The 24,148-nt window shown below is 38.9% G+C and overlaps 1 protein-coding gene across 9 annotated transcripts in view; it reads left to right on the top strand.

The window, feature by feature from the left end:
• The window catches only part of NAV2 (neuron navigator 2), a 660,409-nt gene that overhangs the window by 608,355 nt on the left and 27,906 nt on the right, over window positions 1–24,148 (top strand). For 7 of the 9 annotated variants that reach the window (XM_075129477.1, XM_075129476.1, XM_075129478.1 and 4 more), the window contains 8 exons: window positions 55–99; window positions 4,531–4,691; window positions 8,702–8,890; window positions 11,141–11,193; window positions 12,775–12,798; window positions 12,922–12,996; window positions 23,025–23,108; window positions 23,942–24,053. In XM_075129477.1, coding sequence (XP_074985578.1) covers window positions 55–99; window positions 4,531–4,691; window positions 8,702–8,890; window positions 11,141–11,193; window positions 12,775–12,798; window positions 12,922–12,996; window positions 23,025–23,108; window positions 23,942–24,053 — 743 coding nt within the window. The remainder of the gene's footprint in view (window positions 1–54; window positions 100–4,530; window positions 4,692–8,701; window positions 8,891–11,140; window positions 11,194–12,774; window positions 12,799–12,921; window positions 12,997–23,024; window positions 23,109–23,941; window positions 24,054–24,148) is intronic. The other 2 variants (XM_075129474.1, XM_048853248.2) reach the window with 1 other exon arrangement.

Genomic DNA, 24,148 nt, shown 5'->3' with positions numbered 1-24,148 from the left:
TAATCCTCCCCTTTTGTTCTTCTCTGAAGTTCTTTTCTTTTAACTTTTCTACAGCGACCCACATCTTGATAGGAACACTTTGCCTAAGAAGGGATTCAGGTATTGGTGTTTCCACATAGTATAACAGCTTTTGTTGTGGTTTTGGAGCTTTGCTTTGTGTTTCTGTTGTGGCTGTTCGTGGTGGTCTCTGCTTTTGCAGGGGGTGGCAGCAGTCTTTCTTTCTTTCTTTCTTTCTTTTCAAACACCTCAAAGAAGGCCCTTTTCCAACATGTTTCTTTTCTTCATCCAGTGGCTTCACTGCTTGAGCAGGAACTGTGGCTTTTGCTGGCTGAATTGCTGACTAGCATCTCATAAACCATCATTGGGCTTGATTTGAAAGCAATAATTTGCAGCTTTTATGGCTAGTGCACTAAACTAGGTGTATCCATTTTCACAATGCAGTTCCTGGAACCTTGAAGATTTATTTAAGAAAAAATTGATTTACAACATCTTAATGAACTTCTTGGGATGAAATTGAAAACAAGCATTTTAAAAGTGTGTTTGCTTCAGAATACACTTTTAATGGATCTCTAGAGAGACAATTTTTGGCATGGTAGAAAAAAATACAACCTGACAAACATTTGGTAAATGTCTGTTCCTGAAACACCATTGATATGTAGGGAGTATTGAAATCTAGAAAAAAAGCACTGAGAAACATTTTTCCTCCCTTAGTAAACAGAAGCAATTTTAGTGAAATTATTAACTTTAAGGCTACAAATTAAATGCTTTAAGTCGATGTTACAGACTTCACGGAAAATATCTGGCCAGTTTAAAACATTTAAACTTTAGACTTGCTTTATGCTGCTTTTAGGTTCACTGAACCAATGGCTTCAAATTGCAGCTGCAATTTATTCTGCACTATAAACACATTGTTCTTTGTGTCAGCTTTATCACACTGAGCTGGGTGCTAAAAGCATTTCACAGAATGAAATTTTTGTGTAAAATGTGTCTATGGCTGTCAAATGCGCATCTAGTTAATAAACACTATCTTTTAAGATTGAAACATTTGAGGGCTGAAGAGGTAGGTATTAATTTTGTATTATTTTTATTTTAAATAGGTGTTAAAATAAAGTGACTATTAAAGGCCCCAGTCCTGCAAAGATGTATGCATGTGCATAACTTTAAAGATGCAAGTAGTCCGAAATCAGTGACTATAACTATAGGATTGAGGCTAAGGCATAAGAAAAGAATGTACTTTTAAAAAACTCTCTTGGCCAAGTTCTTACAATGTTCGTTGTTCTTAATTGGCAAACAATATTTTACTATATTTAATGCAATCTGATCACCTGTATGCCTAAATTAGATGTTAAATAGAACTCCAAATTAATATGAGTTATGTTTGACTGATTTTTTTTAATTTGAAGCCAATCCTCTTTATAAAGAGATTAATTCCCCATAAATATTTACTTTCTAAGACCAGATGACATATCTTAGCAGAGATACAGAAACCCATAAGTAAAATTCCATTGAGCTTAATTGGGTGCTATTTTTAAGATAAAAGGGACAATAACATTAGGGCTATTTTTGGACAAAAGTTATACTCTTTGAGTAAAAACAAATATAGCTATTATTTACAAGCAATTAGACCTCATGTAGGTTTGGCCATTTTGGCTTTTAAAAAAAAGTTGAAAGTATCTTGTCAGTTGTCATCTGTACCTGTTTGGCACATTTTATGACATTCTATCTATATATTATGTGACAGACCCAGAGCAGTGGGGTACAGGAGTCTGGTCTTATTGGGATCCAGGACGTGGGCGGGCGAGGCTCGCCCACTGCTAAAGGATCCCCCCCCAGCCTAAGGGGCAGATCCACAGGACCTGGGAAGCCAAATAATTACGGGGGACAACTAATGAAAAACAGGGACGGGAGTGCGGTCAAAGGGTCAAACGAAGGGAACCGGACGGGGACACCGAGCAGAGAACCCCGGACAGCGCCCACTGCTCCTCAAAAGCGTCAAGGGAGTCAGTGGACACCGCCCAGAGGAACTCTGCCCGGAGGCGTGAACGGACAGAGGATCGGAAATAGGCCCCGCAGTCGCAGGAGACTCCATCAGCCAACCTCCTCACCCTGATTTTATAGATGGCCACTTTAGCCAGGGCCAGAAGGAGGTTGACCAGGATACAGGAGTCTGGTCCTATTGGGATCCAGGAAGTGGGCGGGCAGAGCTCGTCCACTACAAAAGGATCCCCCCCCAGCCTAAGGGGGAGATCCACAGGGCCTGGAGAGCCAACTAATTACGGGGGACAACGAATGAAAAACAGGGACGGGAGTGCGGTCAGAGGGTCAAACGAAGGGAACCGGACGGGGACACCGAGCAGAGAAACTGCGGACAGCGCCCACCGCTCCTCAAAGGCATCAAGGGAGTCAGTGGATGCCGCCCAGAGGAACTCCGCTCGGAGGCGTGAACGGACAGAGGATCGGAAATAGGCCCCGCAGTCGCAGGAGACTCCATCGGCCAACCTCCTCACCCTGGTTTTATAGATGGCCGCTTTAGCCAGGGCCAGGAGGAGGTTGACCAGGATACAGGAGTCTGGTCTATTGGGATCCAGGAAGTGGGCGGGCGGAGCTCGTCCACTACGAAAGGAGCCCCCCCCAGCCTAAGGGGGAGATCCACAGGGCCTGGAGAGCCAATTAATTACGGGGGACAACGAATGAAAAACAGGGACGGGAGTGCGGTCAAAGGGTCAAATGAAGGGAACCGGACGGGGACACCGAGCAGAGAACTCCGGACAGCGCCCACCGCTCCTCAAAGGCATCAAGGGAGTCAGTGGACGCCGCCCAGAGGAACTCCGCTCAGAGGCGTGAACGGACAGAGGATCGGAAATAGGCCCCGCAGTCGCAGGAGACTCCATCGGCCAACCTCCTCACCCTGGTTTTATAGATGGCCGCTTTAGCCAGGGCCAGGAGGAGGTTGACCAGGATACAGGAGTCTGGTAGAAGGCAAATATACTGGCCACTGGATGAATAGTTTTCTGTTCCCTGAGTGATCAGAGCAGGGTCTGCGCCAGAGCAGTCAGGAACCTGCTAGAACCAATTAAGACAGGCAAGCTAATTAAGACACCTGGAGCCAATTAAGAACATACTAGAATCAATTATGGCAGGCAGGCTAATCAGGACACCTGGTTTAAAAAAGGACCTCCCATCAGTTAGTGGAGTGTGTGCGAGGAGCAGGGTGTTAGAAGGCATGCTGCTGGAGGACTGAGGAGTACAAGCATGATCAGGCTTCAGGAGGAAGATCCTGTGGTGAGGATAAAGAAGGTGCTAGGGGGAGGCCATGGGGAAGTAGCCCAGGGAGTTGTAGTGGTAGCTGTTACGCAGCCGTTACAGGAGACGTAGACAGCTGCTATCCACAGGGCCCTGGGCTGGAACCCGGTGTAGAGGGCGGGCCCGGGTTCCCCCCATCTTCCCCAACTCCTGATCAGACACAGGAGGAGTTGACCTGGTTTGTGAGCAACACCAGAAGGGAAGGTCTAATTTGGAAAGGGATCTGGCTTGTTCCCGACCCACTATGTGGGACAACAGAGACTGTGGAGATTGTTCTCCATTTTCCCCATGCTGGCCAGTGATGAGGTTAACTGACTGAACAGCAGGTTTGAGTCTCTAGCAGAAGCAGCCAAACTGAGGGCTGCCATGAAACTCTGAGGTGAGCAAATCCTCCAAAAAGCGCAGAACCCACCAAGGTAGAGGAGGAACTTTGTCACAATAAGCAAATACTTCTCATACGGTATTTCAAAGTGACATCTGTATCATTTCACATCTCTCATTATTATTATTATTAGTTGTATAGCACTTACAGTGGACTAGTTACTTCTAACACAGGTATAAGAACAGGGGAGAAACCCTGGCCCGATTAATATCATTGAGAGTTTTGTTATTGACTTCAGTGTAGCCAGGATTAAACCCGGTCCTTGGCCTGAAGAGAAGGGTAAACACAGTCTCCTTCATAATGATGTAATACTACGAATTCTGAACAAATGTGATATATTTCCAGGGGCCTATGTATTAATGTCTCCCTAATACGAATCATTGCAATACACATGGTTTAAAGGTCTACCTTTTAGCGGCTCCATTGATCTGAATCTGATTATAGTATGCCAAAGAGCCATGCCAAGGGACTTCAAAGATGAACTGAGCTGTTAAAATAGTGATAAAATTGTGGTATAAACTAAAACAAGCAAAGAAATTCCAAAGTAAAGTCACTGATTCTGCAAACACTGACTTATGTGCTTGACTGTAAGCATACATGTGTTTGCCAAATCAGCTCTTTAAGGCTCCTTCCCTTGTACTTACCCATTGCAGAATCCATAGTAAAAAGATGCACTTTTTGAACTCCAGTGGAATGAGCTGGGGTTGGGATAAGAGCCTTAATTCAGAATTATATATCTTTTATATCACTTAGTCCTTAAATTTTATCTGAAGATTTTTTTCCCAAATAATATTTCTTCCAAGTACATCTTAAGATAAGTTTTGAAATAATTTCTGGTTTTGCAGGTACACCCCTTCATCCCAACTTCGTAGTCAAGAGGATGCAAAAGAATGGCTACGTTCACATTCGGCAGGAGGCCTTCAGGACACTGCTGTCAATTCTCCATTTTCATCTGGCTCCAGTATAACATCACCCTCTGGAACTAGATTTAATTTCTCCCAGCTTGGTGAGTAATTAAGCGTTTATGATCAGTGTAACATAATGTGACAGGGTGTGCCTGGCCTTCGCAGCTCCCTGCAGGAGGCCCCGCAGTCCTACTTCATCCCACCTCAAGAAAGGACCAGTGAAGCTGCCTAGAGAGGCCTCATGGAAGCAGCCAGTCAGAGCCCAGCAGACTCAGATAAAAGGAGTTGCAGGGCCTTAGTTGATCAGTTCCTGGCTGGGACCAGAGGGGCATGGAAGGGTGCTCCTCTTTGGCCAAAGCAGCTTGAGGGAAACCAGTGTGTGGTTCTGGCTGTATTTGCTTAAACTGGGAAAGACAGGACCTGAGAACTTTAACCCTGAGGTCTGGGGTGAAGATAAGAAGCTAGGTGGGAAGAGGCACAGGGAAATAGCAGAGTATTGCAGTAAGAGGTACATGGCTGTTGTTTATAGGGTTCCTGGGTTGGAACCCGGAATAGTGGGCCAGCCTGGGTTCCCCCACTGGCCACCACTAAAGTTGTGTAAACCCTGAGAAGGTGACAAGGCTCATTGGGAACCCCAGGTGAAAGGCTGAATTTAAAGGGCCCAGAGCTGGTGCTGCCCAGAACCGGACAGGGCAGATATACAGGTTTTGTTGGACTTTTTGCTCACCTGGAAGGGTTTCGTTTTGACTGTGAGCCAGCTGAAGGGCTGAGCCACTGAAGCAGGAGCAAGAAGTGCTTAAGAGGTGAGTGCACCCTGTTACACATATTGTCTATTTTGAAAGTAGTGAATTTAACAATGTACGTTTCTTCTCACAGGCCCAAATGCCCTACCTAGCTCTGGGTACAGCATGCTACCATCTAGCTTCAATTCAGGAAATATTTATCTTGACTGTGATAAGATAGGCCTTTGGGTGCTGACCAGTCAGCACTGTTCTGTGGTGTGATCAAAAGTGGTACATCTGAATTGACCCTATTCAGAATGGTGCTGTGCGTATAATCAAATGCCCTACATAAGCTATTCACCTAAACTTCCCTACATGCTTAGATCAACTTCATCTTTATACTCCAGGCACATTAAAAAATGTGATCATCTAAGCATCTGAGTATCTTTTATCATTGTATAGACTTTCAGTCAGCTTATTATGAAACCAGACAAAGCTTTATCCAACACAATCACAGACAAGCCAGTGGAATTTTAAGTTGGAAAGTTTACCATCCCTTCATTTGGTAACTTGGATTAAAATAAATACATTTTTAAATGGAAGAAATGTTAAAGTTGCTTAGAAGAAGCTATAAAATTCTGCTAGCTTTAATTAAATGTACTAGCATATGAAACAAAGTAATTTAAAGTTCTCATAGTCTTGAAATTCTATCCAGTAATAGACTTGCTTTCAACTTAAAAGCAACTGCACAGTAATTCCCTGTTCATTTAGGGCCCAGTTTAGATACATAAATCAGTACTTAGGCACTCAAGCTGGAACATCTGAATCAGAGGGGTTTCAAAATATTTTATATCAGAAACAAATATATTAGGTATAACATTTTATTGTCTTTAAAGAGATAGATATATATATACACAACATATGAGAGTTTTTATTGTCAGGGTTGCTCAGTTACTGGTTTTTGTAGGCACGGACTGTTGCTGGAACTCTTACCTGACACTATTTAAAACAGTTTATTTTTCTGTGTAAGTATCCATTTATTGTACGAGTTAAGCTTTCAGTGTGGTGTGTGGGCAGTTGTCTGTAGAAATCCTGTTATCACAAACACATCTGATGTCTGGTGCACCAGTTTAAAATATTTCTTAGTTACCTTTGCAGTTTATTTTGATGTGGAAAACATAAATCCTATGAGGTGACATATGTATACTTAATGTACTCTAAACAAAGGTTGTATCTCCAATAATCCGTAGTTAAGTTTTTAGTTTTTGTGTTAATTTTTAAAAATCTGTATGCTAGAAAGATAAAGCAAAATATGAAAAAAAACCCACAAAAAAACCCAAAAGTTAAACCTATACCTGTGAGCTATCTGCATCCTAGTATTTATGGAACAGTTTGTGTACTATGTGATTTGTAGAAATTTGCTTGGTCACTTATTTCCAGTGCAATTTTGAGCTCAAGCAAAACTGTCCTAGCAACAATTTGAATGCACTGAAAGAAAAAAGCTATAAACCAGTCAAAAATAGTTTTTGTCAAATCAACATCTAAAACAAAATTCAAGATAAATGGGGGGGGGGGTAACTTCCTAAAGTGTTCACAGCAAACAAGCTGCATCAGGTGCATGGAATTATATCACGAGTCAAGCAAAACCATATGACAGTCTTTGCAGGCTCACAAAGTAAAAATGTTGGGGCTTTTAGCTACTTTGGAATTTACATGAAGATCAACTATATGACCATATTTCATAAGTAATGCAGCTACCAGAAATGAAGTTCATTAAGATGTTGTAAATCAATTATTTCTTCAAGGTTCCAGGAACTGCTTTGAGGAAAATGAATACAGCTAGTTTAGTGTGCTAGCCATAAAAGCTGCAACGTATTGCTTTCAAATCAAGCCCAATGATGGTTTATGAGATGCTTTTCAGCAATTCAGCCAGCAAAATGATAGTTAACTTTATCCTCAATAGACGAGGAAGGTGATTGATTTGGGCTTTATCCTTCAGGACATTTTGGGCTCAAGAGATGCACTGCAAGGGAAGTAAACTTCCACTGACTTCAGTAGCAAGTGCTGACATGCAGGGCCAAACCCTTTTGGACACAGGTGTAAATATAGCTTTTTTCAAAGAAAAAAGAAACTGACCTTTTGTAAGAGAAATATGAACTATATCTCCGATGATAAATGAGCCCAAGATACCAAGAGAACATAATACCAGATATGAAATCGAGAGACCAGGGAGAGCTAGGACTCAGCAGTCCAATCTTCAACTTGACTCCTAACCAACTGTTTCTCAGTCAGAGGAACAGGTGAATAGTAACAAACCTAATGGAACATCAGACTGCTGAGTGGCAAGTTTGGCGAATGTTATCAAATTTTTTTCTCTGCAAAATGACTGAATAAGAATAAAAACCAGACATAATTTAGCATATGCGCGCGCACACAAAATCCAGAAAAAAGGTGGTCCTGGATGTAGAACTTACATATTCTAAACAGCATTGGTCCTCACAGGGTATTTGAGGCAGGGGTAATATTTGTATAAAACCCTTGATCTGTGTGTTCTGTATGCATGCAAGTATGTATGTCACTCAGTTGTAACTTACTGAGATCCCTTTCTGGAAAACACCAGTTGAAAATTGCAGTGCTATTATGAAACTAAAGTTCTTTGAATTTGTAGCTACTCTTATATCCACATGAAAATGTCAGTCTTTCTGAGAGCTTTGAAGCAAATACTTCACAGATTATGCTGTTTATGAAAAAGATCAGGGGTTCTCAACTTCGTTGCACCGCCACCCCCTTCTGACAACAAAACTTACTTCACGACCCCAGGAGGGGGGACTGAAGCCCAAGCCCTACTGCTTCAGCCCTAGGCAGGGGACCTGCAACTTGATTCCTGCCATTCAGGGCTGACGCCCTAGGGCTTTGGCTTCAACCCTGGGCAGTGGAGCTCAGGATTCAGCCCTGGGCCCCAGCAAGTCTAAGCCAGCCCTGGTGACCCAATTCAAAGGGGGCCCCCTTTGGCGTCCCAACCCCCAGTTTGAGAACCGCTGCAAAAGATCATTTAAATTAGTTTGGGCTCTTTACTCCAGTTGGAGAGAGAACTATTCCAAATGAATTTAGAATTAATTAGTTCCTGCCTGTGTGGTGATATTGACTTGACTGAACTTCCAGTGTAAACATAAAGACTCAAAGGCCTGTGCCGAAGCTGACCTTTTTATTTTTAACTTAGTTTATATAGCTCTTGTATGAATCCACTGCATTGTAGGAAGGAAATTAAGCCAAGAAGATATGCAGGCAGAAATTTATATCTGATTATAAGAAAACAGTCTTTTTTCGGTAACTGCACAAGAAATAGGTATGTGAATTTCCTGTTCTACTATATATTCCTTACTTTTCAGCAAGCCCTACTACTGCGGTCCAGATGAGCTTGTCAAATCCAACCATGCTACGGACGCACAGCCTTTCCAATGCAGATGGTCCTTATGATCCTTACAGTGACACACGCTTCCGGAATAGCTCAATGTCACTAGATGAGAAGAGTAGAACTATGAGCCGCTCTGGGTCATTCCGTGATGGCTTTGAAGAAGGTAAATCAAGCTTGTGAAGGCACTGCTAATGGACTGGAAACCATTTACACTGAAGTCAATGGAAAAAGCTTCATTGACTTAAACAGGAATAGGATCAGGCCCATAATCCTACCAATTAAATTATTTAAAATTGAATGTTGTTAAGTGTCAAGTTATTTTGTTGTACCAGTTTTGAAAATGAAGGAGAAAAAGAATGTAAGGCAGTATCCAAAGCCCCTTACCATTAATGGAAAGACTCTCATTGATTTCACTGAGTTTTGGATCAAGCTCATAAAATGTAAGAAGAAGAGAAAGACAAGCAGTTACTAAGTATCAGGGGGTAGCCGTGTTAGTCTGTGTCCACAAAAACAACAAGGAGTCTGGTGGCACCTTAAAGACTAACAGATTTATTTGGGCATAAGCTTTCGTGGGTAAAACACAAGTGCTGTTTTACCCACGAAAGCTTATGCCCAAATAAATCTGTTAGTCTTTAAGGTGCCACCAGACTCCTTGTTGCTTAAGCAGATACTAAGAACTTTGCTGATTTCTGTAGACATGGGTATATTGTCCAGCTCGTGTGTAAGATTGAAATTTAACTAGAGGGATTGGTGGAGGCAAAAGAATAGCCTATTTTAATGGAAGAATTTCAAACATGGTTTTTTCTTCTGGGTACATTTTGAGTTTCAGTTTAAACAGCTAAATCAAAGATAGGCTAATATGATTTTCTTTTTTCTCCCCTTTCCACAAACCTACCTTTCAGTGTCAACTAGTTATGTGTTTACTTTATTTCATATTAACATTCAGAACTATGATACAGAAGATTTATGACAAGTATGTAATTAGAAGTGTAAAATTTTTAGGAGTATAAGAAAAAATTGAATGCATGCAGATTGAACTATGCAAAATATTTTGCCATAACAAGATTCATATTGGACCAAAAGTGGTGGAACTTAATATACAGGTTGGAAGAGAAAAACTTACTATTAGTATTGCAATTTCTTGAAATGCAAGCATGTTAATCTTTTAAGAGGTTACAGTTAAATTCTAGGCATTTTCTATGGTTAAATTTCATTTTTCAGGATACATTATGTTGCTACTGTGGGGATATGGTAGCATGGTGTTTATGTTCATGCAAAGGTCCTTTGGTATCTGCCCACTACCATCCCTGCATCCCCAAAGCCCTTCCCTCTTGAAGGAAACAGCCTCTGAAAACCTTTACAAAATAAATTATTTCCTGGGCTGGTTGCCCTTTCTGCCTACAGGCTTTGCTGTGGGAGAGGACAACATTATTAGGTCACTGAGGTGACACACACACAATCCCTAATGGTGAAATTCTGGCTCCATGGAAGACAATGAGAGGTTTTTTTTAGTGGGGTCAGGATTTCACTCTTAAGGGTTGATAAAGACTGGTAGGTTTTACTTAGGATCAGATTCTACTCTGGATTTATAGTGGGGTTACTCCAATGATACTGGTTAATTACTCCACAGTACAATCATGTAACCAAGCTGCATTTGGCCACTAATCTTGTATTTTGTTTCTATTATTACTTTTTGTCCCAGTCTTTGGGTGTCTCAGTATGGACTATGTCGGTTAACCTGAATGAGACGTGTAGAAGGAGAATTAAGGTCCTAATGATATTCCCATTCAACATTCCTTACTAAATTCTTCCTCAGGCAAAAAATACATCAGCTTCAGTGCAAATTATGCGTTAGGAAGAAGCAATGAGTGGGTTCCAAAGGGCCTGATTGTGCTTTCTGTGAGGTCTTTAGTCTGAAGATTGAAATACAGCCAGTGCACATATGTTCTCAGTCAACATGTTAAAATGTGTTATCCCATAGGTGCTGAATAGCTGCTGCCTATTTGAAATGGAATTCTTTTTTTAGTAGGGCCATCCTGGGGTCAAATACTCTCCTCAGATACAGGTGATAATCTCCCACTCACTCAGAAGGCCTAATGGATTGGATGTTGTTGTTTTATATGAAAAATTATTTGAGTTATAGGAGCCAAATTATTTTTTCCTGTGTGAAGGCATTTTATATAACTCTTTCCTTTGTGTAGCAATTTCAACTTACATCTGCAAACTTTACATCTGCAAAGATTTGTTTTACAATAAAAAGTTTATGATGGATGATGCAATTTTGTTTGCATTCTTATGAAAATATGCTCTCAGTAGGTGTAAAATCTGCAGTGAATGCTCTGTATATGATTCCACTATGTGCTTACTGTATTGCAAACAGATATGCAATTTGTTTATTTTATCTTTCCTTTAGTGCATGGATCCTCTCTCTCCTTGGTGTCCAGTACATCATCTATTTATTCAACGGTGAGTGTCGTGAAATGTAAACATTCAGCAGGAGCCTGCTGAGAAATGTAGTATTAAATATTATTTTGCAGTTGTATAACTTTTTTTAGTAAAACAAATTAATTGATTGGACCAAGTGCGCTAATTGCTTTTTCTGTGTAAAGAGGATGGCTCTTTGCATGTAAACATAAGGTATTTATTTTTATGTTCCCAAAAAGGTGTTAATGGATGTTTATCACAATATTCATGTTAGCCTGATAGACCCTAACAGCCCAGAAGCAGGAGTTAGTCTCTTAAATCAGCAATCCACAACCATTCTAAGGAAGTCTTGATAGAAAGGAGGTAATGGATAGTCCTGGTCTTTTTTGCCAACACCACCCACATTGATTCAATAGATAAAGCCATTTCAGTCTGATAGTTTAGTGATCTGCTAATTAAGAATTCTCTAAGTAGGTCTTAATGCAATGGATTTAATGATCACAAAGGAGCCATTACTTCTCATTTTGCCAAGAATTTTTGTATTAAAAATCTTAATTGCATAGTCTCTTAATAATCTGACATTGAAAGAAGATTTAATGGTATTTTGGGACAAATAATATAATTATAGTGTTTTTTAAAAAGTGTATTATATTATTTTCTTCTAATACTTTTACAAAAGCATCTTGCTTCAGAATATGTAACATTAAAGGTTACTAAAGGAAAATATATCTGAACTGACACTCCGGTCTTTTAAAAACAATGGACAACAGTGGAATCCGGTCATTGTATTAATAGAGGATCACCTTTCAAATTGGTATGAAAGTATGATACAACCACACAACTACCATGCATCCATATTTGAAACAAACCTATACTTAATAACGTTATCTTTAAGGGCATGGTCCTGCAGTTTTTATTCAAGCAAGTAGTTCCTTTCAAGTTAGTGATACTAGCTGCATGAAAGAGTTGTAGGATCGGGCCCTAAAACAGAGAACCTGTTACCTTTGGTTTAAAAAAAAAAAAGGGAACTACAGCTACATCACCTTAGACTGTAATCCAATTACATGAAATTAAAATTCACAAATGACTAGATTGTAGAGCCCCTACTCAAATTGATGAACATTTATTCATATAATTAATCCCATTGAAAACAATACCACTACATAAGTAAGTGCTCACTATGTGAATAAGCCCTCCACCTTCTCCTCCAAAAGTAATTATGGTCACAGTGAATGGTGCATATAAATGTAAGATTATTTAAAGTGTATTATTCTAACCACTGAATAGAATAGGCTTTGGGGGGAATTAGGATATTAAAAGTTTTGGAGTATCAGAATTACTGCTAGTAAATTTAATTTCCATCTAAACAGAGCCAAACATGTTCAGAAATACAGAACTAAGATAATGGATTTAGATTGATATAATGTCAAAGTTTTTAATGGTGGTACTCAGTGGAATTATTAATGTGAATAAAGTTGCCTGCAAACACCTATGTATGCTGAATCAATAAGTAATAAATAAGAACTCCTATTTTGAATTTTACTTGTAAAAAATTTGACATATGCTAGTAATGAACTATTGTAAGTTCCTCATATGTTTTTTTCCTGATTTTTTTTGTTGTAGCCTGAAGAAAAATGCCAGTCAGAGGTAAGGAGCAATATGGATTTTATAAACATAAACTTTCAATCTAGACACTTTGCATGAGTGTTTTACTCCTCTAATTCTGTAGATTACAGTACAATAAACTAATCTTTTAAATACAATATTTAGATTCGCAAGCTACGAAGGGAGTTGGATGCATCCCAGGAGAAGGTGTCAGCTCTAACAACTCAGTTGACTGCCAATGTGAGTACAATTCAGAAAAATGGAGGCTGATAGATAAATTATGTAGTGCACAAACCCTAAATTATATAGTGCACAAATCACCATCCCAGCTTTCCTAATTAGCAAAAAGATCACTAGTCTGTAATAAGCAATTCAGGTCACACATTTGTGTTAAAAATAAATATATGCATTTTATGTCATTCTGAAAAGAAAAAGCCTTCTATCCTAGTGTTCAATTGATCATTTTTTTAAAAAAAACATTAAATACAGTTATACTGATTTGACTGTTCCTTTTGTATATGTACAACATGCAGGTACATAGGTTTAGTTAATGCTGAAAGAGATTCTTTGAAGACTCAGTCCTCTTCATAAAAGTGGGTCTTACATTCACATACATGTGTCAAAGGGGTCATAAGAGACATGAGAATTACAGTGGGTGCCAATGAGAAATGGGAAACCTGATTTAAATGCATTATGTTTTCCCATAGCATACAAACCATGCAACAGTGTGGGTTGATGGCAAGGGTAGGCAAAACTGACACACAAAAGGTGCCCTGAGAGCCAGTTTATGGCAGGGTCTAAGAAGCATAATGCATCTGATTCAAATCAGTCAGAGTATGCTGTGTTTTCACTTGTTTGCTTTGAGGAATATTCACTGCCATGAAATAACTATCTTTGCGCACTGTTTGGGACAAAGGACTGAAAACCAAGGATACATTGGGGTTTTAATCCCCATTGAGTCAACACTGTGTAATCACAGGTGGCTGAAATCCTGGTTAAAAAAAACCCTGAAGCTCACTGGAGAAATAAGTGATTCCAATGCAAATAAGACAAAAATGACTAGGGACCATTTAAAAATCATTTCATATTTGTATTCCAGGATTATGGGACTGGGTAGATGTGAGAATTTACAGTGACCAAAGAGGAAATAGCTGCCATTCCCTCTTGAATGGGTGGTAATAGCAAATACACCAACATGAAGAATGAGTTTGGCCTAAGTGATACTATCCTTCACAAAGTAGAAATCAGAACTAGAGCTAATGTATGTCAGTGTGTTGGCCATACATGATTTAATCTAATCTTCTGGCTGCAGGCATCATACTTCTTCAAACAACTTGAAAAATAGAAACAGGAAGGCAGCTGAATGGTTAACATATAGGTTAAGGAAAGAAAATTAAGGCTACATTTAGTACTTTGCCACATTTCAGGAGCAAAAAACAAAACAAACCCAAAAATGAAAGTTGTTAACTTTGCCCTGCAGATGCAAATACCTGACTAGATTAAATGATTTCATTTGAACCACCTCATTTGTATCTAATATCTTTTTTAACTCATCTTAATGTGCAATGTCTACAGAAAAGTGGGCTTTGCTTTCTTAAATGTAGGCCAATTCTTTTACAGAGTTTTCTTAAGTTTGTTTTTTTGCTGACAGACTATTCTTGAATTACTCTAGTTTCTGCTCCTTACAACAAATTACACAACTGTTCATGTAAGTTAGGCTAAATTTTGCACTCAAGGGGCTGCTCTGCCTACTGATTTGGAAGAGTAACCTCTTCAGACTGTAGAGAAGAAATGTTCTCTCCAGGGCAGCAATTACTTCCCTTCTTTGTCTATATTAAGAAGCCATTCAGCATCCCTGCCGCTATTCCTCCTTCAAAGAGGAGAAACTGCTCTTTCCAGAAACTTCTAGCCTCAAAATCTTTCTTCCTGGTACTAAGGGTACCATTGTCTGAACAGATTGTCCTCCATGTTGACACTCCATTTGCTTTTTATAAAATTAGCAACATTTCTTTTTTCCATTTCATTTTCTCCAGAGTGAATTTAGCACTGCTGTAATGTGCTAAGGCCCTGACAGCCCTGAGCACTGAAGTCCCTTGTATATCCACAGAACAGGTGCAGCTGGGTCACTGGCAGAACAACCTTCTCCAGACTGCCCTGCCAGTGTGCCCCAGCCTGAACCTGGGGTGGACCTGGGGTGAACCTTTCTGCAACAGGGTACTTTATTTCCTATGGCCACTTGGCTGAGACTACCATTATGGGTGTTTGTTGCGGTGATAATTTTGTGGAAAGGGCTTGCTTTCACTAAAAAGTAAACCAAGGCCCACCAACCTATTTCCTATAGTCCACTGATAGGGTTGCCAGTTTCGGTTGGACATATTCCTGGAGGTTACATCACATGACATAATCTTTAATTAAAGATTAACATTTAATTCCTGGAGACTCCAGGACAATCCTGGAGGGTTTGGCAACCTTACTCACTGAACAATTACTAGATAGTAACAACTTGTGGTCACTTTAAATGGTTTCAAAAGGGCAACTGAAAATGGAAAGGCTCTGTATCCCTTTACTTATCCCTTGACCCATGCAGTCCCGTTCACGGTATTTTTTTCACTTTCTCAAAGATTTTAAATGATATTCCTCATTGTTACTGAACACAGCATCTCCCCCTCCCCCCCAACCCCAAAAGAAATTATTCAGTCCAGTGTTTTTAAAATAAACATTTTAGTTTTCCAGCACATGTAGTGGGTATTTAACTTGTTTTATTTTCAGCCATTTTTCTCACAGTCTCAGCCCTGTTTATTTTCTTAGGGTCTGAGGGGAGTGACAGCCACATATATCCTCATGTTATTGTACTATTCATGTTTGTTTTCATTGTGAGTGTGAGAACAGTTATTTGGGATAAGTCGGCTATGTGTTGATGAAGAACAGTCTGGAATGGCTACATGAAAGGTTTTACAATTCTGTATATACATAGAGGAGAGAATGACCTTTTCTCTAGTGGACAGATTTAAAATATATATATACAATTTGTACTTGCTCAGTGTATATAATTATTTTTGATCTGAGAATAAAATATCATTAGTTTATTTTGATTATCATCAATTGTCGTGGCAAAGGGTGGGCAAGTACGTATTCAATATTATGTATATTAAGGGTTTGTCTACACAGGGATATATTCAGGATTAACTTTTTGCATGAACACACTTATTCTGGAATAAGAGTGCCTTATTCCAAATTAGCTTAATCTAAGTAAATTAAGATAATTTGTTATAAAGCACTCTTATTCCAGAGTAAGAACATCCACAGATGGACTATATTGGGAATTGTTAATCCACTTTAAATTCACACCCAGCTTATTCTGGCATGGCACTGGGAGAATGATTCTCCTGTCTCATCAAGTTAATTCTTACTATTCCAGTCTCTCTCTTCTGGATGGAGACTGTGTAGTAAATGTGATTATTTTTTCTTGCAGATTGTGAGAATATTTAGTGTGTTATAGATGGTATATTCTGTTGCTACCGCTCACTGATGTTTTGTTTTTTTAGTGAAAAGAATCAGAGGAAGGCTCAAATCAGAACTTTGGGGCCATTCAGATACAGGTCTAAAATTCCAAACTTCATTACTCTGGCCCCTGTCATTATAATGACCCCAATAAAAAAAAATAGATCTGAACACCACCTAAGTTCAGGGAAGTTTGAATCAGAAACTCAAAAAATAACACATAGTATAGAAGTAGGGTAGGGTATGGCAAGAAAGAGATTTAAAAAGAAAATGTCATGTTATTAGAGGAAGTGGGTCCTGAAAAATGGACAATGAGCAAAGCGTTAAGATTTCAGGATTTTGCTTTCCTTGGGCTAAACACTGCAATTTATTAAAAATAAAAGCCTCCTGCACAGTTCAGAGTTAGAATTAAAACTGATTTAAGATGGAAACTCCATCCTGTGAGACCTAACTCCTTCAATTTATAACGAGGTGGATTATGTATCATTGTGAAGACTCCTGGGTAGAAGTGTATAACAGAAATATTTCTTTTCATTTAGCTTCAAGCAATGAGACTGGACAAGTATCTCTCAGAGAATAGGTTTTCAGTGATTACAGCTGCCAACTCCAGACATCATCTGGACAAAGAGATGAAAACTCCCCTTTCATAAAAAACTGGGGTAGATAGGAAGTGAATGTTGAATTTACAAGTTGCAGATATATGGCTGATAACCTTCATGTCTTCCCTAATTTAAAGCAGCTGTAGTCTTACTGCTAGCACTTTTGTCCTCCCCACCCCACCGTCCCTATAGTTTAGACTTGTACAACTTCTGAAAATACACGTTCTTCTCCATATATAATATTATTATATTATAATATGTTGCAGTCATCGAACAGACTACTAACAACAAATATTATCATGTATGACTCTAGAGCAGCAGGATTTCCTTTGCTGTTAAAGGAGGTTGGTTAACACACTGATCACCAGTCATTTAAAATATCCTAGATAATTATTTCCTGTGTTGATAGTACATTGAGTATTCTATCTATATACATTGTAACAGCACTTGCATTTATGAGTCTATAAAAGTGTCATCTAGACAACTGCAAAAACTCTACAGAAATACAGAACTTCCAATTACCCACATGTTGGTATCTGTTCAGTTCTCTTCATACTGGCTTATCTCTGCTCTCAAACCCTATATTTCCAGTACAAAACCTTGGGGAGATTCACATATTTGCATTGTAGCCATCTAAGTTCAGGGACCACAGCACTTCTCTGATCTCAAGGCAAACTGAGCTCCAATCTTTGTTTTCTTGGTGGATGTGCAAGAAAGTCAGAATATTACAGAATTATTATTTAATCGAATAGCAAACGTTTCCAAGTCAATTTAGCAAATTTACAGCAACTTTAAACAGTAGTAGTAAAATTATTTTAGCTACATGAATACCTCTAACAGAAAGTTGAGGAAAACTGTTCAAAGTTCATTCCTTATTTGTACAGTAGAGGATTTTGCACTTCTACTTGCTTGCTTTTCGAAGCTGAAAATACGCATTTCAAAATGATAGTGGATGTCAATAGTAATGAAGGGGAAAAACAATTGAACTTCATACGGACCCATGCATGAAGACCTGAAAATGAAGAAATTTGAAGGATGTTGCATCTTTTTCTATTAGCATCAGTTATTTTATTTTCAAGGCTGAACTATATTTTTAATGTTGCATTCCATGAAAATAGGAAAACATGAAGAAAAACTGGTCTGAACATCTGGAATGATATTTAGTCAATGGCTTTTCTGGTCCTTCTTTCGATGGCATCTCCATCAGCCTTAAACTTTTCTAAAGAACTCTTTAGCTGAATGCAAAATGTGAGCTCTGCAATTCTCTAGTAAATTGGCAGCTCCTTCACACTGGCTGGCCTCAACCATTATCCTTTTATGCAAAAAAGGCACGTTGGACCTAACCTGCCTGGCAATATTCTTCCTATTTGGCAGTAGGAAAACAATCTCAGCCTCTGTTACCAAAATCAAGCTGCAGGCTAGTGAGGTTCAATCTTGCTTTCTTAAGACACTTATATTATGAATTCTGCAGATGAATTATTGACTATCCTATCTAAGGAGAGGATAATTATCCAACTCAGGTTTAATATTTGTTACTAAGCATTTCTGTGAGTTGGTTAATTAGTTACTTAGCCATGTATTGTTTTTTATTTAACTTCGTAGATTTTTCTAGTAAAATATTAATAGAGATCTAAAATATTAAGCTCTGTACAATTATTTTAATATTACACATAGTTAGAATGATGACTTGGTAAGAAATGGAAAAATCCTGGTAATGGACTTTTTGCTTTAGACTATTTGCTTGTAAAATTCAACAGTGCCCTGTTACCTTGCTGAGTGTCTGCAAGCCTACCTGGGTTAAGAGGTTTTTTCAAACCCCTACACTGTTAGTTTATAAATAGATTAATAAATAATTAATTTGACAAAAGCGCTCTCTCTCTCTCTTTGGTGAGTATTTCTTTTAAGGTAAGATTAGCACATCAATCTGTGATAGCATTTTTGCAGCTTGACTTAAAAGCAGTTGTGAAAAATGCATTTGGAATTTTGTTGTGTCTTAGAAATTGAAACTCTAACTATATTTTAACAATTTTTGAAGATAATGGCTGGTAAAGCAGAAGGCAGCAGCAGCTGTATGTGCGGTCACTAGCTTTTGCCAGCAAACTCAATCATTGCCTTCCCCTTTCAAAAGCATGTAATTGTCACAATTGTATCTATGCACTTAATATTTATGAAAAACATGGCACAGAATCCTAGAAATGTAGGTCTGCAAGAGACCTTGACAGGTCATCTACCCTGTGCTGAGGCAGGATCATATATACCTAATGCATCACTGACAGGTGTTTGTCTAACCTGTTTTTAAAATCCTCCATTGACGAGGATTCCACTACCTTCCTTGGAAGCCTATTCCAGTATTTAACTAGTTTTAGAGTTAGAAAGTTTTTCCTAATACCTAATCTAAATCTCTCTTGCTGCAGTTTAAGCTCCTTATTTCTTGTCCTACCTTCACCGTTGCTCTTAATAACAGCCTTTAACATATTTGAAGACTGTTATCGGGTCTCTTCTCAGGACTAAACATATCCAATTTTTTTAACCCTTCCCCCTACATCATGTTTTCTAAATCTTATTTTTGTTGCCCTTCTTTGGACACACAGCAGTTTGTCAACATCTTTCTTAAAGTGTAGGGCCCAAAACTGGAAACCATACTTTAGCTGAGGTCTCACCAGAGCTGAGTAACGTGGAACTATTACCTACCATTGTGACATTCCCAGGTATAATCTGGATTGATGGACAGCTGTGTCCCTTCAATTCTCCAACCTGGGGTGCCTTTTACACTGCCTTTTACACTGCTTTGCTGTGAGAGCAACCACTCCTGGCCTGCGCTCGCACGCTCTCTTGCTGTCTCTCACATACACACTCACGCGCACACACACACACACACAGCCTCTAGCATGTAAATGACTCCTAGCTGAGTCATATGAGTGCTGTTAGCTAGCCACTCTTGAATTATATTGAAGAGTGACACCAGCAAATTCCAAGTTCCAGACTTTCCCTGAGAAGTGCATCTCTTGTACTGCCCAGTACCTTCCTAGACAATACAAGCTTATATAAGGTCAGTCACTTCATTAATAGAAAATGATATGCACAAACCTTGTTATCTCAAATGAAACTTCCTAAAGACTTCAATCCCAACACATTTGTGTAGATAAAACAATAAAACAAGTTTATTAACCACAGAAAGATAGATTTTAAGTGATTACAAGCAATGAGGCATAAACGTCAGAATTGGTTACAAAGAAATAACTAATACTTAATGTATCAAGCTAAGTGAATTCAAAGCAAAAAGGTTTCTCTCACCGTATGTTTATAGCAGTCTGGCTGGGTTCCTCCCCAGTCAAGACTCCTCGCCCAGTTCAGTCATGCTTTTATTCTTTTTCAAATGTTGACGATGATGTGAGTAGAGATAAGGGGAGAGAGGTGTTGCTCACTTTTATATCTTTTTCCTCCACTTTGAGAATCATCTCCAGCTGGGGTTCAAGCAACAGCCAGTCTGTTTACAAGGGAACCCCCAGCTGTTCCATTGCCAAGATGTAAATTTCTCGCTCACACCTTTCTTCCTACCAAAGAACGACCGCTTAATCAGGTGATAGTCCATATGATTGTGTTGAGACCTGGCTGAGACATCAGTTTGTCTTTTGTCTCTGGGGAACTGGTTTGAAGTTGTTTCCTCAGACTTGGAACATGTCTTCTACAGTAGAATTTTATTACTCTACGTACAATGTTGCCACACATATTTTACCAGGACAATACTGTTCAGAAGATTTGAGTTTTCAAATGATACCTTGCAATGCATACAAAATCTATTATGGTTTTGTAAAAAGGATGAACACATGGGTAGACTATCAGACCCGTGTATTGCATATGATCCTCCTGCTAATATATCTCAGTGGTATTAGTCTTTTTTGCAACTGCATCGTATTATTGACTCTCATTCCACTGTAACCCCCAGATCCTTTTCTGCAGTACTACCGCTTAGCCAGTTATTCCCCATTTTGTAGTTGTGCATTTGATTTTTTCCTTCCTAAGTGTGATAGTTTTCACTTGTCTTTATTGAATTTCATCTCATTTATTTCAGACCAATTCTCCAATTTGTCACAGTCATTTTGAATTCTAATCCCATCCTCCAAAGTGCTAGCAACCCCTCCCATCTTGCTCTCATCTTCACATTTTATATGCAGACTCTCCACTGCATTATCCAAGTCACTAATGAAAATATTGAGTTGTACCAGACCCAGGACAGATACCTGCAGGACCCTACTAGGTACATCCTCCCAATTTGATAGTAAACCATTGATAACTACTCTTCAAATATTTGAATATGGTTTGTCAACCAGTTCTGCACCTACTTTATAGTAATTTAATCTAAACCACCTTTCCCTAGCTTGCATATGAGAATATCGTGTGTCAAAAGCCGTACTAAAATCAAGTTATATCATCGTTGCAAACTGTTGCTTTATGTGAAACCTGCAAATTTTGGTCTTATTTTAAAATCTTGAAACTGAAGTATTTAAAATGTTTTGAGGAGTATCTAGTATTTTTGAATCACTCTACTGGCTGATTTCCCAGCTGATTTTTAATGGCAATTCAGTAAAGGGAAGATGCTACTGTTTCTGATTTTACCTGACACAGAATTAATACATATAGTTTGGGATATTTCATAGAGACAGCATTGGTGTTTACACCTTCAGAGCATTATCATATGCCCTTTAGAGCTCCATCATTGCAGTTATGTACAGTTTTTATGTAACCACTTCTTTATTATTTAATCCCATTGTTTAAATAATAGGGGGCACTTCCACGTCATTGACAGAGACCTGGAGATTATTTCCCTCTGCACATATACTCATACCCCTCTTATTCCTCCTATTTTAATCTTTCACTCTCCCTTTTCCACCCATAAACAAAAATAATTCACCATATCATGGCCACCATGGCGTCTTTATCTTTTTGTAAAAGAATTCATGAATAAAGCAAGATGTTGTCTTCTAATGGGATAGCGGGGGTCAAGGTTTCTGGGTTCTCTTCCCCACTCTGTCACAAACTTGCTTTATGGCTTGGAACAAACCATTTAACCTCTTTATGCCTCAGTTTCCTCATCTGAGAAATGGCTATAGTAATACTTAACTACCTGGGATGAGGGTTACCGTTTGTAAAATGCTTTGAAGTTTTCTGGTAAGAAGTGCAAAGGTACTGAAAATTATTAATCTATATAGAGATTGTGGTGGTACAATACAATGCTTTTGTATTATTCCTTAATACTCAAAGGACAAAATTTAGTCCCTGAAATGTTCCTAACAAAAAAATTAAATGATGACAATTAAATGTTGTCTCTCAGATTTCCAACACTGGGTCTAATAGTTCCTTCCAGCTGAACAAAGCAGCAGAATAAAAGTTTCCCAGTTAGAATGAAATCCAAGCAGCTTTAAACTACTATGAAAAATACATAAAATGGACTGAACCTATTATGAGACTCAGTGTTTCTCAAAGGCATTTTATTCCCATTTACTCTAGAACAGTTCTCACTCTGTTATCCTCTTTGTATTTTCTTTTCAGAATAAATAAAAGCTCCAGTCCAGAACAGATTGCAATTATTTGCTGATCTATCTGTCCGTTTGGGATTCCTGCTCCGTCCACTGATCTCATAGTGAAAAATTGATGTAGAATATTAATCAGGGAGAACTGTAAAGAATGTCTTTCCTGTAAGCAATATGTCTTTAGGAAACCTAAGTACCGCCATGCCAGATCAGTCTAATAATCCTTCTAGTTTAGTATCCTGTCTCCAGCAATGACCAGTATCAACTGCTCCGGAGGAAGAAACACTGCAGTTGGCAATTGTGGGATAATCTGCACCCCGGGAAGGGTTCCTGCTAACCTCCGGTAATCAGAGGTTGGTTTATGTCTCAAAGCTTGAGGATTTTCAAAATTTTTACCTTCTGGCATTGCTGACTCTCCCACACATAAGGCACTCCTAGAAGTTTTGGTTGTAAACAGATTTGGCAAGAGGTGTTCTTATTTTGCCAAGCCTACTCTAACCTCTGTATTTCTCTTTGTGGTATCTAGTTAACAAACACTGGAAGATGCCATACAACGTTTTTTAAATACTTAGATAAGCACACTCTTTTATTTGGTGGAGAGAACAGTATTCATTCTACAATGTCATTTAATTTTCAGGCTCACCTTGTGGCAGCATTTGAGCAGAGCCTTGGAAACATGACCATTCGACTACAGAGTCTGACTATGACAGCAGAACAAAAGGCAAGTTTGAGAAACATTTGTTCTGTATGCGTACATGTAGATGCACACATCCCAGTGGGGAGGAGAACCAAGTGATTTTTAAAAATTAATTCACAGTAGTGGTGTTTTTATGAAACCTGTCTTACAAACTCGGTAAGTTGCCCTGTTCCATTCATTCACTTGGAAGCATCTGGAGCTGGCCACTGTCCAAAGACAGGATACTGGGCTAGATGGACCATTGATCTGACCCAGTATGGCCATTCTTATGGTCTTGTGAAAGAGGATAATCCTTTCATTTGTATTTTAAAATAGAAATGTGCATGTGATTGGTGGGATAACAGCACAAGAATGGGAACCTGGATCTTTCCTAAGTTCTATTTCAGCTCTGACACTGTGAGTCCCTTTGTAGCCTTGGGCAAATCACAACCTTTCTGCTTGCTTACCTCACAGGGGTGTTTTGAGGACTGATTAGATAATGACTGTAAGTTGCTTGGAACAAAAGAGAGGCTAATTATTGCTTTTTATTACAGTTTGTCTTCTTCCCAACACATACATGCATACATCCAGTAAAAACACTATTAAAAATTACTGCACTATGTACAATCACCAATGTTTAGTGCTACTTTAATGCACAATAATTTCTCCACATTGTGGAATGACAATATCTGAACCCCTAAAAAGTAGTGCTTTCAAGGTCCAGTCAATCATGCAGTATACACCAACCCTCAGCACATTTCTCATGCACCCCAGACCATTCACCAAGTACCTAAACCCAGATTGAAAGAAGGCTGCCTGGGAACAGTTACATGGAATCTAAATGTATGGACATCTCATTGGTTTCTTTTTCATTTCAGGATTCCGAACTGAATGAGTTAAGGAGAACCATTGAACTCCTGAAAAAGCAGAACGCTGCTGCCCAAGCTGCCATTAATGGAGTAATTAACACACCTGAACTCACTTGCAAAGGTAAAGAGGCAAACTCTACTTTTAACAGCAGTGTAGCACTCCTGAGACATTTGTCCTCTTGGTAATATCTGATGCAATTTACCTTGCCCAGAGAC

The sequence above is a fragment of the Caretta caretta genome, chromosome 6, assembly GCF_965140235.1.
Source record: "Caretta caretta isolate rCarCar2 chromosome 6, rCarCar1.hap1, whole genome shotgun sequence".
In the NCBI taxonomy this organism is placed as follows: Eukaryota; Metazoa; Chordata; order Testudines; family Cheloniidae; genus Caretta; species Caretta caretta.
This window is presented reverse-complemented; position numbering and strand designations above follow the sequence as displayed.